Source organism: Pelophylax lessonae (assembly GCF_965119305.1).
Source record: "Pelophylax lessonae genome assembly, chromosome: 2".
NCBI lineage: Eukaryota > Metazoa > Chordata > Amphibia > Anura > Ranidae > Pelophylax > Pelophylax lessonae.
In genome coordinates this window covers 715,294,059-715,312,295 of record NC_138769.1, presented here as the reverse complement: position 1 = coordinate 715,312,295, position 18,237 = coordinate 715,294,059, and the positions used below count along the sequence as shown (strand labels likewise).

Below are 18,237 nucleotides of genomic sequence, written 5' to 3'. Positions count from 1 at the left end.
CAGGCGTCCCAATACTTTTTGGTATTATAGTGTATATTCAGATGCTCTGCTTCCCAAACTGACTGACCTTTTTGACAAATTATGTGACCCTCTGCTTAGGATTTGCTAAGATTTGGGACAGGTTTACTTCAAAATGTAAATCCTGCACAGCGATACTGCTAAAAAAACGTAAAAATATTTGCAGTTACATTTTCACCAATAGAAGACTACATGTTACCAGTAAAGAAAAACGTATATCTGGAGATTAAATGATTGTAAATTCTTATTAAATGAATTTCAATGATTTACCTACAATACATTTATTTCAGGTACTTACATAGCGCTGTCAATTTACGCAGCGCTTTACATATACATTGTACATTCACATCAGTCCCTGCCCTCAAGCAGCTTACAATCTAAGGTCCCTAACTCACATTCATACATACACATTAGGGCCAATTTTTTATACAAGATCCAATTAATCTACCAGCATGTCTTTGGAGTGTGGGAGGAAACCCACACAGGCACAGGGAGAACATGCAAACTCCAGGCAGGTAGTGTCATGGTCGGGATTCGAACCAGCGACCCTCTTGCTGTTAGGTGAAAGTGCTAACCACTACACCACTGTGCCGTCCAATATAAATGAAAAAACATTGAAGCAAGGATATCACAATGATGTGAAATTGTCACAAATACATTTGTATAGTAAGTACCTTGATTAGATATTTCTCCCATCTGTCAAAGGTGACAGATTTCCCGATCTTCCGCATCAATTTCAGATGAAGTTCAACCAGGACTCTGGACACTAAAAAAAAAGAAGAGCAAATAGTGATTCCTCTGGACACTGAACGGTCTGAGCCAACCCCATACACAACACAATTTAAGAATTAAAAAGTAAAGCTTCCTTTGTAACTTAAACCTATGATAAGGCTTACCTATAGACACTGTAAATATATCCTAAACATTCACCACTTAGGCCAGGGGTCTCCAAACTATGGCCTTCCAGTTGTTCAGAAACAATTCCCATCATACCTAGTCATATCTGTGAATGTCAGTTTTACAATGCCTCATGGGACGTGTAGTTCTGCAACAGCTGGAGGGCCGTAGTTTGGAGATCCCTGGTTTTAAAGATATTTACATTGCATGCAGCCAGTGACATCACTGGTGCATTGGCTCTTAAGGAATGGCCACACGTGCCGTTCCTTCAGAGCCCTGTGCCGAGAATGGCGGCTCCTGTGCACATGTGCGGGAGTGACGTCATCGTGGCTACGGCCAATGACAGCACCGGAGCCCACGAGCCCAGAAGAAACACTGGGGAAGAGGTCAGTCGTGTCAGCGGTGAGTGGGCGATGCTGCTGGAGCTTCATTCCAAGGTAAGTTATTTCGTAATGAGCTAGGATGTGATGCATACTAGCTCATTACGTCTTTCTCTTACAGGGTGTTTTTTTTTTTTTTAAATGATTTACAACCTCTAACATGAGAGTAGGGGTTCATGCACACCTGACCCTTTTCCCAAACAGGATGCCAAGAAGCATCAGTGTTTACAGCGAGTATGTCCATTCACTTGTATTGCAGGCCCTGTACATGGCACGGGTGGCTCACTGGGAGCAGGAAAGCGTTGGGGAAACATATCTAGTCATAAAACACACCTTTAACTCCCAACTTAGTATGTATTGTCATCAGTGGTGTGGGGGTGGGGGGGTGCCGTGTCTTGCCATGGACACAGCTTGAGCCCATTCGGGGTGTCTGGGGCGGGCCTTCACCCACCTGTCCGGTTACAGCTTTGTACACACTATGTACACTGATTATACCTGTCATGATGCTGTATTTCTCTCACATTGTAAGTGTTCATCTTTTTGACACAAACTGTATACTGTTTAGTATGCTTGGGCACATTGGTGTGCACTGCGTTTTATGTATGTTAACCCTTTTTTTTTATATACATACATACATACATACATACATACATACAGTGGGTACGGAAAGTATTCAGACCCCCTTAAATTTTTCACTCTTTGTTATATTGCAGCCATTTGCTAAAATCATTTAAGTTCATTCTTCTTCCTCATGAATGTACACATAGCACCCCATACTGACAGAAAAACACAGAATTGTTGACATTGTTGCAGATTTATTAAAAAAGAAAAACTGAAATATCACATGGTCCTAAGTATTCAGACCCTTTGCTGTGACACTCATATATTTAACTCAGGTGCTTTCCATTTCTTCTGATCATTCTTGAGATGGTTCTACACCTTCATTTGAGTCCAGCTGTGTTTGATTATACTGATTGGACTTGATTAGGAAAGCCACACACCTGTCTATATAAGACCTTCCAGATCACAATGCATGTCAGAGCAAATGAGAATCATGAGGTCAAAGGAACTGCCTGAAGAGCTCAGAGACAGAATTGTGGCAAGGCACAGATCTGGCCAAGGTTACAAAAAGATTTCTGCTGCACTTAAGGTTCCTAAGAGCACAGTGGCCTCCATAATCCTCAAATGGAAGACGTTTGGGACGACCAGAACCCTTCCTAGAGCTGGCCGTCCGGCCAAACTGAGCTATCGGGGGAGAAGAGCCTTGGTGAGAGAGGTAAAGAAGAACCCAAATATCACTGTGGCTGAGCTCCAGATATGCAGTCAGGAGATGGGAGAAAGTTGTAGAAAGTCAACCATCACTGCAGCCCTCCACTAGTCGGAGCTTTATGGCAGAGTGGCCCGATGGAAGCCTCTCCTCAGTGTAAGACACATGAAAGCCCGCATGGAGTTTGCTAAAAAACACCTGAAGGACTCCAAGATGGTGAGAAATAAGATTCTCTGGTCTGATGAGACCAAAATAGAACTTTTTGGCCTTAATTCTAAGCGGTATGTGTGGAGAAAACCAGGCACTGCTCATCACCTGTCCAATACAGTCCCAACAGTGAAGCATGGTGGTGGCAGCATCATGCTGTGGGGGTGTTTTTCAGCTGCAGGGACAGGACGACTGGTTGCAATCGAGGGAAAGATGAATGCGGCCAAGTACAGGGATATCCTGGACAAAAACCTTCTCCAGAGTGCTCTGGACCTCAGACTGGGCCGAAGGTTTACCTTCCAACAAGACAATGACCCTAAGCACACAGCTAAAATAACGAAGGAGTGGCTTCACAACAACTCTGTGACTGTTCTTGAATGGCCCAGCCAGAGCCCTGACTTAAACCCAATTGAGCATCTCTGGAGAGACCTAAAAATGGCTGTCCACCAACGTTTACCATCCAACCTGACAGAACTGGAGAGGATCTGCAAGGAGGAATGGCAGAGGATCCCCAAATCCAGGTGTGAAAGACTTGTTGCATCTTTCCCAAAAAGACTCCTGGCTGTATTAGATCAAAAGGGGGCTTCTACTAAATACTGAGCAAAGGGTCTGAATACTTAGGACCATGTGATATTTCAGTTTTTCTTTTTTAATAAATCTGCAACAATGTCAACAATTCTGTGTTTTTCCGTCAATATGGGGAGCTGTGTGTACATTCATGAGGAAGAAGAATGAACTTAAATGATTTTAGCAAATGGCTGCAATATAACAAAGAGTGAAAAATTTAAGGGGGTCTGAATACTTTCCGTACCCACTGTACATACATACATATATATATACACACATACATACATACATACACACACACACGTGACCTACCTATGCGTTCGTTCTGCGCGCGAGCACGGGGGGGGGGGGGGGGGGGGGGGAAATCGCTTTAAAAAAATTTTTCTTATTTTTACACTTTCCCTTCATACTTTTTTTTATACACTTATTCCTATTACAATGTAAACATCCCTTGTAATAGAATAATAGAAAGAAGCATGACAGGTCCTTTTTATTAAGAGATCTGGGGTCAAAAAGACCCCAAATCTCTCATTTACCCTTAAAAACAAATAAAATTAAATTCTCTCTTCAAACCTGACAGGCGGAAGTCAGACGTCGCTCTGGTCCTCCAAAAGGCATTTTGCCCCCATCCGACTTCCTGCTCAGACTTCAGAGTTATCAGATCGGTTCCGTGTTTACTGACGGCTCCGGTAAGGTCGGAAATGACAAGGAAGTGGTGGGGGGGGGGGGCACCTATCGAGCCATCTCAAAAATGGATCACGCGGCGAATCAGACGCTGGGCCAACTTTTATCTTGTAGAGAATTACCCACAGTACAAAATGATACCAGGGTTCTGCTGCCATAACAGTATTTAACATCAAAGTAATGACGTTAATGTATTGCGGGCAGTCGGCAAGTGGCTAAAGACAACCCTATGACCCTTTCACTGCCAGAGCCATTCTTACATTTTTTTTCATGTTTAAAAGAATGTATTTTAGACCAGAAGATTTAAAGCTGAACTTCACTATCTCAGGGCCAGTTCACAGCATGCGTTCCATATGTTTTGCATGCGTTTTTTGATGCAGTCCAGTGCATTTTTTTCCCCTTATTTTTTTTTTTTACCTTAACCACTTGCCGCCAGCTCACCATCAAATGACGGCAGAGCCGTGCGGCAGTCGTTCTGGGATGCCGTCATATGACGGTGCACCATAACTGCCTCTCTTGCGCACCCGCGAGGGCACGCAGTGCAGCGATTGTGGCCGTGCCGTGTCCTAGCAACCCCGATCTTGGTAAAGAGCCAATGACATGGCTCTTTACCCATGTGATCGGCTCTGTCCAATCACAGCCGGTCACATGTAAATGAGGAAGTGCTGTTTATCAGCTCTTCTCGCCTCACACTGTCAGTGTGGCAAGGAGGGCCGATCAGCGGCTCCTTTAAGAGGAGACCAGGACAGGTAATCAGGGCACTGATCATCAGTGCCCAGATTACTGTAAAAGTATAAAAAGTGCCCATAAGTCCCCCCCAACCAATGTCCATCAGTGCCCACAATCAGTGCCTGCTCATCTCTGCTGCCCGGCAGTGTCCATCAGTGCCGCCCATCGGTGCGGCAGATTAATACCTCCTCATCAGTGCCCATAAGTGCCACCTCATCAATATGCAAACAAGGAGGAAGGGGAGTTGTGGGACTTTAATTGAGACGCATGGTGGGAATTGCCGTGCGTCTCCATCCCCATTCAATAGAATCAACAAGAAAGGTCGGGACTAGGAGACATAGATAATCTGTCAGGATAACAATTATATTTATTGATGTCAGCAAATGTACACATAGTTATAATTTGGTAAAAATGAAAACTCAAAAGGTATTGCATAAACTGATAAAATTACTCAGGTCCAGTATTCATAAAATAGATTTACAGATGTTAATCACAGAAATGAAGTAGTTGGATATAATTACAACGAATAAAATCACAACGAATAAACAATGTTGCAGCGATGTAAAGATGGTAGAATGTGATCGAAACATCAAAAAACTCGACGCGTTTCGTGGACTTATGAATGCCACTTCATCAAGAGTGAATGTTGGTTTCGAATCTAAAAAATATGTATCTAAATATATAGCTATATAATAGATGAAACTGGACAAAAAAAGAGAAAAAAAAGGGGGGGGGGGGGAGTAGAATCTCCCAGTTTGTCAAAAAACTTATGTGGCAATAAATATGCCTACTCGTACAAGAGGCATACATAGGGCCAGAGGTATCCCACGGGAGCTGAGGGAACACAAGGCAGCGGGCAGAGGCAAGGGTACCAAACACCGGGAGATATGGGCTAAGCTGAATAGAGTAAAAATGGTGCATATGAGCAGCAGAGAAAAAAATATAAAAATCATATATATTACTATTGCACAGTATACAACTGCTACAATTAAATTGTAAAATTATAAAAAGGAATAAAAAATGTATTATATATATATATTCTGTAACATATACATAATGCTGCTTGACAATTAGAGGGTATAAAAATAGATAAAAAATAAAAATAAAAATAATAAATAATAAAATAAACAAATAAAAGAGTAACACCCAAAGGAATGATGATAATTGTGAACTATAAACCGATTGTGAAAGGTTGTGAGCCTAATACAACAAAGTGCAAGAGGGAAGTCTCAGTACGTAAAGACCACATGGGATAAGTGAATAGTAAAAGCCGGATAAGAAGGTGAAAAGGTGAAAAATGAGAGATAGAATAAGAGAAATCAACCCAATGAGAAGAATATAAAGAATAGGAAAAATCAACCCAATGAGAAGAATATAAAGAATAGGAAAAATCAACCCAATGAATAGAAGAAATCAATCCAATGATAAAAATGTAAAAGGAGCATCGTGGGATGTGAGAAGCGAAGAGAATAAGTACCAGAAAGCATAGCCCAGGCTTCCAATGGGTAGGTCCAGGAACATCGCCCCAACATAGTGTCCCCAGCGTCACGCCAGTGCATACAGTGGATCAACAAGAGGGCCAGGACGCAAGGCAGACCGGTCCGCAGGTGATCCGAATGCACTGAGAGTGGATACATATCGCCGGCGCATTGGCGCCAAAAGTGACTCCATGCGCCGGCGTATTGCGTGGCGCCGATGCGCGGAGGACACGCCCACTCGATCCCCCGCGCCGAGGGAATCGAAGGGAGAGGGGGAGGGCGTCCATAGCGCCTCACAGCTCTCGGGGAGAACAAAGGCAACCAGTCAACCACCAGGGGCAGCACACATCAACTGCAAGCCATAAAAAATACAGACGAAAAAAATATATATGTACATAGTATATGCGTACACGGCAGTTATATGCCAAACCATCTGATAGGTCTAAAGGAAATATTATTAATTGCAAATTATCTGTATAATATAGCATGCAAACATATATAAATATATATATATAGCCCCCGAATTAATAAAAGGGGGCATATGGTTCACATTGTGTTTGAGCTAAAGCATATAAATAAGATTATTATTGTATGCATTTTAATGATGATCACCAAATGTCCTTCGAGATCGTGTCTCTCCGTCCCTAAAGGGGAGAGTTTTGGGACTTTAATTGGAGGCGCATGGTGGGAATTGCCGTGCGTCTCCATCCCTATTCAATAGAATCAACAAGAAAGGTCGGGACTAGGAGACATTTTTTGATGTTTCGATCACATTCTACTATCTTTACATCGCTGCAACATTGTTTATTCGTTGTGATTTTATTCGTTGTAATTATATCCAACTACTTCATCATTTCTGTGATAACATCTGTAAATATATTTTATGAATATTGGACCTGAGTAATTTTATCAGTTTATGCAATACCTTTGAGTTTTCATTTTTACCAAATTATAACTATGTGTACATTTGCTGACATCAATAAATATAATTGTTATCCTGACAGATTATCTATGTCTCCTAGTCCCGACCTTTCTTGTTGATTCTGCCACCTCATCAGTGCCCATAAATTCCACCTCATCAGTGCAGCCTATCAGTGCCCATCAGTGAAGCCTCATCAGGGCACATCAGTGAAGGAGAAAAATTACTTGTTCTCAAAATTTACTCACAGAAATTAGGAAAAGAAAAAAAATTTTCTTCCAAATTTTCATTTTTTTTTTTAAGAAATAAAAAAATGCAACGATGATTTAATACCACCAAAAGAAAGCTCTATTGGTGTGAAAAAAAAAAATTATAAAAATTTCATATGGGTTCAGTGTTGCATGACCGTGCAATTGTCATTCAAAGTGTGACAGCAGTAAAAGCTGAAAATTGGCCTGGGCAAGAAAGGGGGTGAAAGGGCCCGGTATTGAAGTGGTTAAATAAGCACAGGTGCGTTCCAGGGCGTTTTTGATGCGTTTTACAGCGCTCCAGAGTCCAGTACAGCCAAGTGCAGAAAAAAAATGCAGCATGTTCGTTCTTTTCCTGGAACGTCATGGTGTGAACTGTGCCATTAGAAACCATATAACCTACTTTCTATGCATTTTAACCACTTTACCACCGGAGGATTTTGCTGTCTTACGTCTGGGCCACTTTTTGCGATTCGGCACTGTGCGACTTTAACTGACAATTGCGCGGTCGTGCGACGCTGTACCTAAACAAAATTTACGTCCTTTTTTCCCCACAAACAGAGCTTTCTTTTGGTGGTATTTGATCACCTGTGCGATTTTTACTTTTTGCTCTATAAACAAAAAAAGAGCAACAATTTTGAAAAAAAATAACAATATTTTTCAAATTTTTTTATACGACATTTCCCCCCCCCCCCCCCCCCAAAAAAAAAAAAAAAATGTAGAAATCAAATTTTTTATCATTTTAGGCCAATTTGTTTTCTGCTACATATTTTTGGTAAAGAAAAAAAAAAAAAAATCGCAATAAGCGTATTTTGATTGGTTTGCGCAAAAGTTATCACGTCTACTAACTAAGGGAAAGATTTCTGTCGTTTTTGGTGTTTTTTTTTTTTTAACGAGTAATGGCGGTGATCTGCATTTTTTTTTGCGGGACTGCGACATTGCGGCGGACAGATCGGACCCTTGACTGACATTTTTGACACTTTTGGGGGTACCAGTGACATTACTACAGTAATCAGTGCTATAAATATGCACTGTTACTGTAAAATTACACTGGCAGTGAAGGGGTTAATTTTATTGGAGAGGGAGGGGTTAATGTATGCCTGGTGCTTACTGACGTGTGTGGGGGGAGGTGACTGAGTGACACAGGGACAGATCGCATGTTCAGCTATCTCCAGACTCGGATCTCCACACTTGATTCCCCGACGATCGGGGAAGAGCAGCGGCGATCGCCGCCGCTCCTCCCCTGGCCCGACTCCCGCTGTGACTGAATACAGCGGGAGCGAGCCTCCGGCAGCGCATGCGTGCTGCCGAGAAGGGGGGAGTGTTGCCGACGTAGGTCTACGGCGTCAGACCTACAAGAGCCACTTTGCCGCAGTAGAGCTCTAGTGAACAGCGGCAAAGTTGTTAAACAGAAAAAAAAAAATGCACAGGACTGCATGTGGTGTGAACTGGCCATCAATCAACATGGACTATTTTTAATTCTCATGCTGCTAGCATTAGTAAATAGATAGGAAAATAGATCATATTTACTTGTTTTAGTTTTTTACTTCTAGGTTTCTGGCCTAGGCAAACAATGTCATACATCCAAGGAGTGTTCAAGAGGGGTTTTCTCTCTCCTGCCTGCATGCCTGAGCTAAGAGTAGATGGATTACAGGAAGTAAATGCTAAATAAATCAATCATGTGCCCATACTCAAGATGGCCACAGCAAGAAATGCCAAGGAGGCATTTTTCACATTGATTTCTCAACAAAGTATGGAAACATACAGTGGATATAAAAATTTTATACACCCCGGTAAAATGTCAGGTTTCTGTGATGATTTATCTTTGTCTCATTCTTTTACATTTCAGAACTATTTTCACCTATACACTGTACAATTCAGTTGAACAACAAACTAAAATCTTTTAGGTCTAGGAAAATAAAAAAGCTAAAAAAAAATATGGTTGCATAAGTGTGCACACCCTTAGGCCTCTTACACACGGGCGGTGCACCTGACGGACTCCGTTCTGCCTTAGCGGGGATCGATCCGCCGATCCCCGATTAGCAGGTGGATGACAGCTCCGTCTCTGCTGTGTGTGCGGAGAGGGAGCTGGCAGATCCCCGCTGTTCTCTATGGGGGAATCGGATGAGAACCGCCTGTCCGTTCTCATCCGATCCGATCCTCCAGACGGATGGAAAAAAGGGTTTCCATCCGTCCGCATTTCACAGACAGGATCGGAATAGGATAGCAGCGGGTGTCAGTGGCGATGTCTCCGCTGACATCTGCTGCCCCGTAGGGATGCATGGAGGATCCAATGAGGTCCGCCTGAAAAACCGACAGGCGGATCGGATCGGATCACCCGTGTGAAAGGGGCCTTAAACTAATACTTTGTTGTCGTCAGTGGACTTGCGTCATTGTATTTTGCTCTACCCCTACCTCGGTTTGTAAAATGCAACCTTTGGTAAATAAAGGAATTTTTGGGTATGAGTATCAGCATGGCACATCATGACTTGGCAATATTTGTCCACTCTTCTTTGCCAAAACACTCCAAATCTGTCAGATTGTGAGGACATCTCCTGTGCACAGCCCTCTTCACATCACCCCACAGATTTCCAAATGGGATTCAGGTTTGGGCCATACCAAAAAACGTTATTCTTCTGGTGAAGCCATTCCTTTGTTGATTTGGATATATGCTTTGTGTCGTTAGAAAGATGAACAGGAAGAGGAACTTCATCTTTCAGCATGACAGCAGAAACCTGAAGGTTTTGTGCCAATATTGACTGGTATTGGAACAATTCATAAATTCCTTCTACCTTGACTAAGGCCCCTGTTCCAGCTGAAGAAAAACAGCCCCAAAGCATAATGCTGCTGCCACCACCATGCTTCACAGTGGGTATGGTGTTCTTTTGGTGATGTGCAGTGTTGTTTTTCTGCCAAAAATATATTTTGGAATTTATTGCCAAAAAGTTCCACCTTGGTTTCCTCTGACCATAACACATTTTCCCACATGCTTTAGGGAGACTTCAGATGTGTTTTTGCAAAACTTAGCCAGGCTTGGATGTTTTTCTTTCTAAGAAAAGTCTTCCGTCTTGGTACTCTCCCCCATAGGCCAGACATAGGAAGAATACGGGAGATTGTTGTCACATGTACCACATAGCCAGTACTTGCCAGATATTCCTGCAGCTCCTTTAACCGCTTGCCGACCGCCGCAAGTAGATTTACTGCGGCGGTCAGCCCCTGCCAGGCAGAGTGACGTTAATTAACGTCACTAGCCTGGGAGGGTCTGGGGAGCGAGCGCGCTCCCGCGCGGTCACGGACCCCCCCGCGCGTGTGACCAGCGGACCCGATGTCCGCCGGCCACTCGGCGATCGTCGGGGGAGAGGGAGAATGTCAGGCAGCTTGTGTAAACAAGCTGCCTGTCATTCTCCTCGCTGTAAAGACACTGATCACTCGGATCTAGTATGTAGATCCGTTGATCAGTGTCCTTACAGCTAGAGCCACAGCCAATCACAGTAGAAACCACGCCCCTAGGGACACACACAGCCCCTCCCTCCCAAATAAAGTTAACCCCTTCTCTGCCAGTGTATTTTTACAGTAACAGTGCATATGTATAGCACTGATTACTGTAGAAATGTCACTGGTAACCCCAAAAGTGTCAAAAATGTCAGTCAAGGGTCCGATCTGTCCGCCGCAATGTCGCAGTACCGCAAAAAAAAAAAAAAAAAAAAAAAAAAAAAAAAAAAAAAAATTGCAGATCGCCGCCATTACGCGTTAAAAAAAAACAACAAAAATGACAAAAATCTTTCCCTTTGTTAGTAAACGCGATAACTTTTGCGCAAACCAATCAAAATACGCTTTTTGCGATTTTTTTTTACCAAACATAGGTAGGATAAAACAAATTGGCCAAAAATTTAAAAAAATTTTGATTTTTACATTTTTTTTTTGGGGAATTTCATATAAAAAAATGTGAAAAATATTGCTATTTTTGCAAAATTGTCGCTCTTTTTTTGTTTATAGCGCGTGATCAAAAAATCGCACAGGTGATCAAATACCACCAAAAGAAAGCTCTGTTTGTGGGAAAAAAAGGACGTCAAATTCGTTTAGGTACAGCGTCGCACGACCGCGCAATTGTCCGTTAAAGTCACGCAGTGCCGAATCGCAAAATACCCCCTGGTCTTTTAGCAGGAAAATCCTCCGGGGCTTAAGTGGTTAATGTTGCTGTAGGTCTCAGCAGCCTCCCTGACCAGATTTCTTCTCGTCTTTTCATCAATTTTGCAGGGACGTCCAGTTCTTGGTGATGTCCCTGTTGTGCCATATTTTCTCCACTTGAAGATGACTGTCTACACCATGGGTGTCCAACCTTTTGGCTTCTCTGGGCCACATTGAGTGTAGAGAAATTTTCTCGGGCCACATATAAAATATATACTATAGTTAAGGTATATAAGTAATAAAACGCCGCCGCACCCCCCGCACTAATTTAACACAACACAAGGATGATCAAATGAAATGGAATCAGTATACAGAGGTTTACTTCTTCTGAGAGATAATAAAAGGAAGACTCTAAATCACTGAAGTGGTCATGGTGGTTAAAGTGGTCATGGTGGTAGGAGTCAAACACTGCGCATGTGCGCCTACCCCCCCTCCCCCCCTCCGAGGCAGCCTCTGCCTACTGTTAGTTGGAAGCTGCTGTGGCCGTGTGCCCCCAACCCGACTTCCTTCCTTCCCCAGCAAAAAAAAAATAAAAAATTGTCAGGGGGCAGTGGGCCGCATTGCCTGCGGTTCCGGGCCGCAGGTTGGACATGCCTGGTCTACACTGTGTTCCAGGGTGTATCTAATGCCGTGGAAATTCTTTTGTACCCTTCTCCTGACTGATACCTTTTAACAATGAGATCCCCCTGATGCTTTGGAAGCTCTCTGCAGACTATGACTTTTGCTGTAGGATGTGACTAAGAAAATGTCAGGAAAGACCTACTAGAACAGCACAACTTTATTTGGGTCTAATCAGAGCCACTTTAAACGATGGCAGGTGTGTACCGACTCCTATTTAACATGAGTTTGAATGCGATTGCCTAATTCTGAACACCGCTACATCTCCAGCTATAAAAGGCAGGGTGAATAAAGATTGAGGATTTAAAAAAAATTATATACAGGCGGTCCCCGGGTTACAAACGTCTGACTTACAAACGACAGGAGACAACAGGAAGTAAGGAAAATTCACTCCTGTAAGAGTTCTCATGGGAAAAAGGTGTCTCCACTGAAGGTTTATCACCAATCCTTGTTTCCACAACCCAAAATTTTCAAAATCCAGTTGTCATAGGGACAGAAAGTGAGGTGAAATCTTCTGAAAGAAGGCACAAACAGTAAACAAATGTTACCCCTTTCCTATAGCTATACAAAAAAAACGTAAAAAATTATTTTTTTGGCTGGAGCTACACTAAAAAAATGTACCTGCTTCGACTTATGAACAAATTAAACTTAAGAACAAAGCTACAGACTGCATCTTGTTTGTAACCTGGGGACCGCCTGTAATCAGATTATTTTTTTTCTATTAAAAAAATTGTATTTTTTTTTATTTTTATCAAATTTATTTTAATAAAATGCTTTTGGAGTAGAAATCTAAAGATAATTTTCTATTTAACCACTTGCCGACCGCCGCACGACTATCTACGGCGGCGGTCAGCCCCTCACAGGCAAAGTGACGTAGGGCTACGTCACTAGCTTGTGAGGGTCTAGGGAGCGAGCGAGTGCGCGCCGCCGGAGACGCGCTCCAGCTCCCGCGTGGTCACGGACCCCCCCCCGCGCGTGTGACTGGTGGACCCGATGTCCGCCGGCCACTCTGCGATCGGCGGGGGAGAGGGAGAAAGTCAGGCAGCTTGTGTAAACAAGCTGCCTGTCATTCTCCCCTCTGTATGAGAGATGATCATATGGATCTACTATGTAGATCCGTTGATCGCTCTGCATACAGCTGAAGCCACAGCCAATCACAGTTAGAATCACGCCCCTAGGGACACACACAGCCCCTCCCTCTCAAATAAAGTTAACCCCTTCACTACCAGTGTATTTTTACAGTAACAGTGCATATATATATATAGCACTGATTACTGTAGAAATGTCACTGGTAACCCCAAAAGTGTCAAAAATGTCAGTCAAGGGTCCGATCTGTCTGCCGCAATGTCGCAGTACCGCAAAAAAAAAAAACGCAGATCGCCGCCATTACGCGTTAAAAAAAAAAAACAAAAATGACAAAAATCTTTCCCTTAGTTAGTAAACGCAATAACTTTTGCGCAAACCAATCAAAATACGCTTTTTGCGATTTTTTTTTACCAAACATATGTAGCATAAAACAAATTGGCTGAAAATGTTAAAAAATTTAGATTTTTACTTTTTTTGGGGGGGAATTTCATATAAAAAAAAAAAAGGGAAAAATATTGCTATTTTTGCAAAATTTACGCTCTTTTTTTGTTTATAGCGCGTGATGAAAAAAATCGCACAGGTGATCAAATACCGCCAAAAGAAAGCTCTGTTTGTGGGAAAAAAAAGGACGCCAAATTCGTTTAGGTACAGCGTCGCACGACCGCGCAATTGTCCGTTAAAGTCACGCAGTGCCGAATCGCAAAATACCCCCTGGTCAGGAAGGGGGTAAAATCTTCTGGGGCTTAAGTGGTTAAGATACATTAATAATTTAGGTTTTTTTCAGCATGAAATGGAGCTTAGTTATGTAGCATGAGGCTGTATATTCTGCAATATTTACATTTTTGGTAAACTCATTCAATAAATCCAAGCTCTGCAAGGCGAGATAAAATGCACTGCATTGATGCATTCCCACAATTCACAGTAACTACCAGCAAGAATAAGTCCTTACATTTAAAAAGTACCTGTCAGCGTACAAGCGCCTGTTAGCGGGCATCCCCACGTCCCTCACTTTGCTGTGTCACGGCCGCATCCCCAGCCGTCCCATTAAAGTGAAGGGGACTGTCGGGGAGGCAACAGCGGGTCAGAGGAGGAGCCACTGCAGGACGGAGATGACAGGTGCTCTTTAAAAATTTAAATCAAGACTTTTTACCAGTGATTTAAAATGGACTTGATTTAAAATCAAATACACCCAGATAAGAGGGTGTTCACACTTATGTAACCACAATTTGTTTTTTTTATTTTTACCCCCCCCCATAAGTTTTCAGTTTGTTTTTCAATTGAGTTGCACAGTTTATAGGTCACATTAAAAAGGTGTGAAAAGTTCTGAAATGATTTATCCTGGTCTCATTTTTTTACATCGCAGAAGCCTGACATTTTACCAGGGGTGTGTAGACTTTTTATATCCATTGTAGATGGATGGGGGACTTTGCTTTGAATATTAAAAATAAATAAAACAGGGTTTTCAGTAAGAGCCGGTTCACACTAGTGCGAATTGTTAGCCTGACAAGTCGCGCTCCCTCGCGGTCCATTGACCGCTACAGGACCCGTTCTAATAGGAGCGACACAAGTCGCTCCGACTTAGAAAAAGGGTCCTGTACTACTTCGGGGCGACCTCAGAGCGACTTGCATAGACTTCCATTATGTGAAGTCCCTGCAAGTCGCTCCGAAGTCGTGGTGCATGGGAATGCCCAAGTCGCCCCCGAAGTAGTACAGAGTCGTGTCGCCTCAGTGTGAACCGACTCTTAGTGGTGCTCAGGTGAAATGTAGTTCTGCTTTAATACATTTTCTAAAAGCAGAGACCCTGGATAATAAAAATAGTGGAAAGCTTCATTTTTTTTTTTTATGTCACACAATTAATAAAGCGCAAATTATCAGGAAAAAAAAAATACATCAACATTAATTTTAGGACTCAAGCGCAATAGGTTACCGAAAATATAAAAAATGTCAAATATATCCGCGCCAAGGTAGATAATCTGTATAAACAGCTGCTATGCACTGTGCCCTGATACAAAACACTAACATGAATAAATAAATAGTGCAGAGCTACAATGTGATTGAAATACCAATAGGTAAACAAAATCTTAAGACTCCATTCACCCTAGCACGACTTGTCAGGCGACTTGTGTGCCCTCAAGTCGCTTGTCGTAACAAATGCAATGTAAATGAATGAGAGCAGTCTTAATTGGCACTACTGAAGTCGCTCCGACTTCAGAAAAGGGTCCTGTACTACTTTGAGACGACTTGTATCCAACTTGTCCCAATAGACTTCAATGGGAGTCGCCTCCAGGTCGGATCCTTATCTTATTTGAAGCGACTTGTGATCAGACTTTCCAGGAAGAAGAAAGATTAGCCAGGCATTCCCCACATTGCAGCCATGCCTATATGGTGTGTATATATATATATATATATATATATATATGTAATGGTATATATATTCCATTATCTCTGCTTGGTCTGTGTGAGTGGCACTGGTGGACACAGATACGTGGCACTGGTGGACACAGATACGTGGCACTGGTGGACACAGATACGTGGCACTGGTGGACACAGATACGTGGCACTGGTGGACACAGATACGTGGCACTGGTGGACACAGATACGTGGCACTGGTGGGCAATGAGGAAATTAGTAAAAAAAAAAAAAAACAGAAAAGGGGAATTAGGTCACAACACATCATATTCTGATTGGCCAAATACAAAGTCGTCTGTCATATAAGTTGCGCAACATAATTCACAAGTCGCGCTGAAGTCGCGGTAAAGTCGCTCCGACATGGGGCGACGTATGGTCGCGGCAGTGTGAACCGGCTCTAATTGTAATATGCAGTCAAACAAAGTAGCTCCGCAACGCACACACACCACTCCGCAATGTGCAGCCATCTTTACTACTGGAAAGCCTGTTCTGTCACACCGCATTCTGCGATTCATTGTTTACATGACATGTGAGTGCATCGCCTTTTAGCAATAATACACTATTGTAGTGCTTTTGCTTTTATGTGATTCAGGCCCGCTCTGGAATGAGCTCTTATCTAGATTTACCAAAACTAGGGATGCACCGAAATGAAAATTCTGGGCCGAAACCGAAACCGAAAATGCAGGATGCCCTTGGCCGAAAACCGAAACCGAAACTGAAAATGACTTTTTTTCCCCAAATGGTATTTGTATTCAGCATGAGGGGTTAAGGTATTGCCACTGCTGGTCACTGATGCATTAGTGACCAACCAGTGGCAGTTAATTGACCCCTTTGTGCTGCATTAGTGCAACCAGTATCAGTGTTAATTAACACTGGTTGCACTGATACTGGTGAACTAATGCAGCACAAAGGGGTTAATTAACTGTCACTGATCGGTCACTAATGCACCAGTGACCAGCAGTGGCAATACATTAACCCCCTCATGCTGCATAATACTAATACCATTGGTAACCTCGCCTCAGCTTCCCTCCCCCCCTGGCTCAGCGCCCCCCCCCCCCCTGCCTAAATCTTCAATGTAATAACAACTAAGTGCTCACAGGCCACTCACCTTACTGCTGTAAGGTAACAGTATAGCATTGCATAGCTTTGTATGTTGATCTGTGTATATCTGCTCATGTCTAGGGGACCTCCAAATGCTTTATCTGGCTTTTGGGTCTTTAAAATAAATGTATTCCATCTGCAATGATCCTGGGTTTCCTCCTCAATTTCCTCCGTTATATGAACTGTCCGTAGTATAATATTTTTTTGGTAAAATGATTCAATAAAACAGCATGTACTTACTTAAAATGTCCCTCCCCATCCCAATGATTCCATCTCCGAGTCCTTACTTGCAGCTCCTCCGGTGTCCGTCCTTTCGTTTCAAAAGACCCGCCTCTGGCCGCCGGCAGCCCGCCTCCCGGTGATGTCACTATTACTACGATCTATGCATGCATGAATGAACTAACAGACCCGGCGGGCGGGCGAGCGGCCGCTAATAGCTATAATTAAGTAAGCTCTTCACTTCCATGTCAGCGGAGATACCCGCCTGATAACAAGGTGAAGAGCTTACTTAGTTACAGCTATTAGCGGCCGCTCACCCGCCCGCCGGGTCTGTTAGTTCATTCATGCATAGAGCTTAGTAGTAGTGACATCACCGGGAGGCGGGCTGCCGGCGGCCAGAGGCGGGTCTTTTGAAAGGAAAGGACGGCCAGAGGCGGGTCTTTAGAAAGGAAAGGACGGCCAGAGGCGGATCTTTTGAAAGGAAAGGACGGCCAGAGGCGGGTCTTTAGAAAGGAAAGGACGGCCAGAGGCGGGTCTTTTGAAACTTGCGCTGCGCTCGCGGCGGCCATCTTTACTATCGGCATTTTTAACCCTATTTCGGCCGAAATGGAATAAGCCCATTTTCGGCCGAAAATTTCGGTGGCCGAAATTTCGGTGCACCACTAACCAAAACCATATAATATGAGGTCAGACCTAAACACTTTAAATTTGTATGCAATCAGGCAGGCCCTTGCACTACATAGTTGAAGGTAAATCTACAGGAAATCTAACAACAAAAGTTGTATAGTGTGTATCCAGCTTAAAGCTGGATACACATTGTACAACTTTTGTTGTTCAATTTCCTTTAGATTAAAGCTGGATACACGCTATCCAACTTTTGTGGTTAGATTTCCTTCAGATTTACCATTTCTATGTAGTGCAAGGGCCTGCCAGATTGCATACAAATTGAAAGTGTTTAGGTTTGACCTCATATTATATGGTTTTGGTAAAGGAAAAAGTCTTCAGAAAATCTTAGTGTGTATGGCCCATTACCTTCAACTATGCAGTAGAGGGCCCCGGCCTGACTTCATACAAATTGAAAGTATTTAGGTATGACCTCATATTATACAGTTTTGGTAAATCTAAAGGAAAGTTGTATAAAGAGAATTGTATAAAAGTTGTATAGTGTGTAGCCAGCTTAATGGGCCATACACACTATACAATTGTCTTTAGATTTTTTCCT

The 18,237-nt window shown here is 42.9% G+C and overlaps 1 protein-coding gene across 1 annotated transcript in view; it reads right to left on the bottom strand.

Moving 5' to 3' along the window:
- The window catches only part of RSF1 (remodeling and spacing factor 1), a 118,577-nt gene that overhangs the window by 87,663 nt on the left and 12,677 nt on the right, over positions 1–18,237 (bottom strand). The window contains exon 2 of the mRNA XM_082245298.1: positions 693–784. Within this exon, the coding sequence (XP_082101424.1) occupies positions 693–784 (92 nt within the window). The remainder of the gene's footprint in view (positions 1–692; positions 785–18,237) is intronic.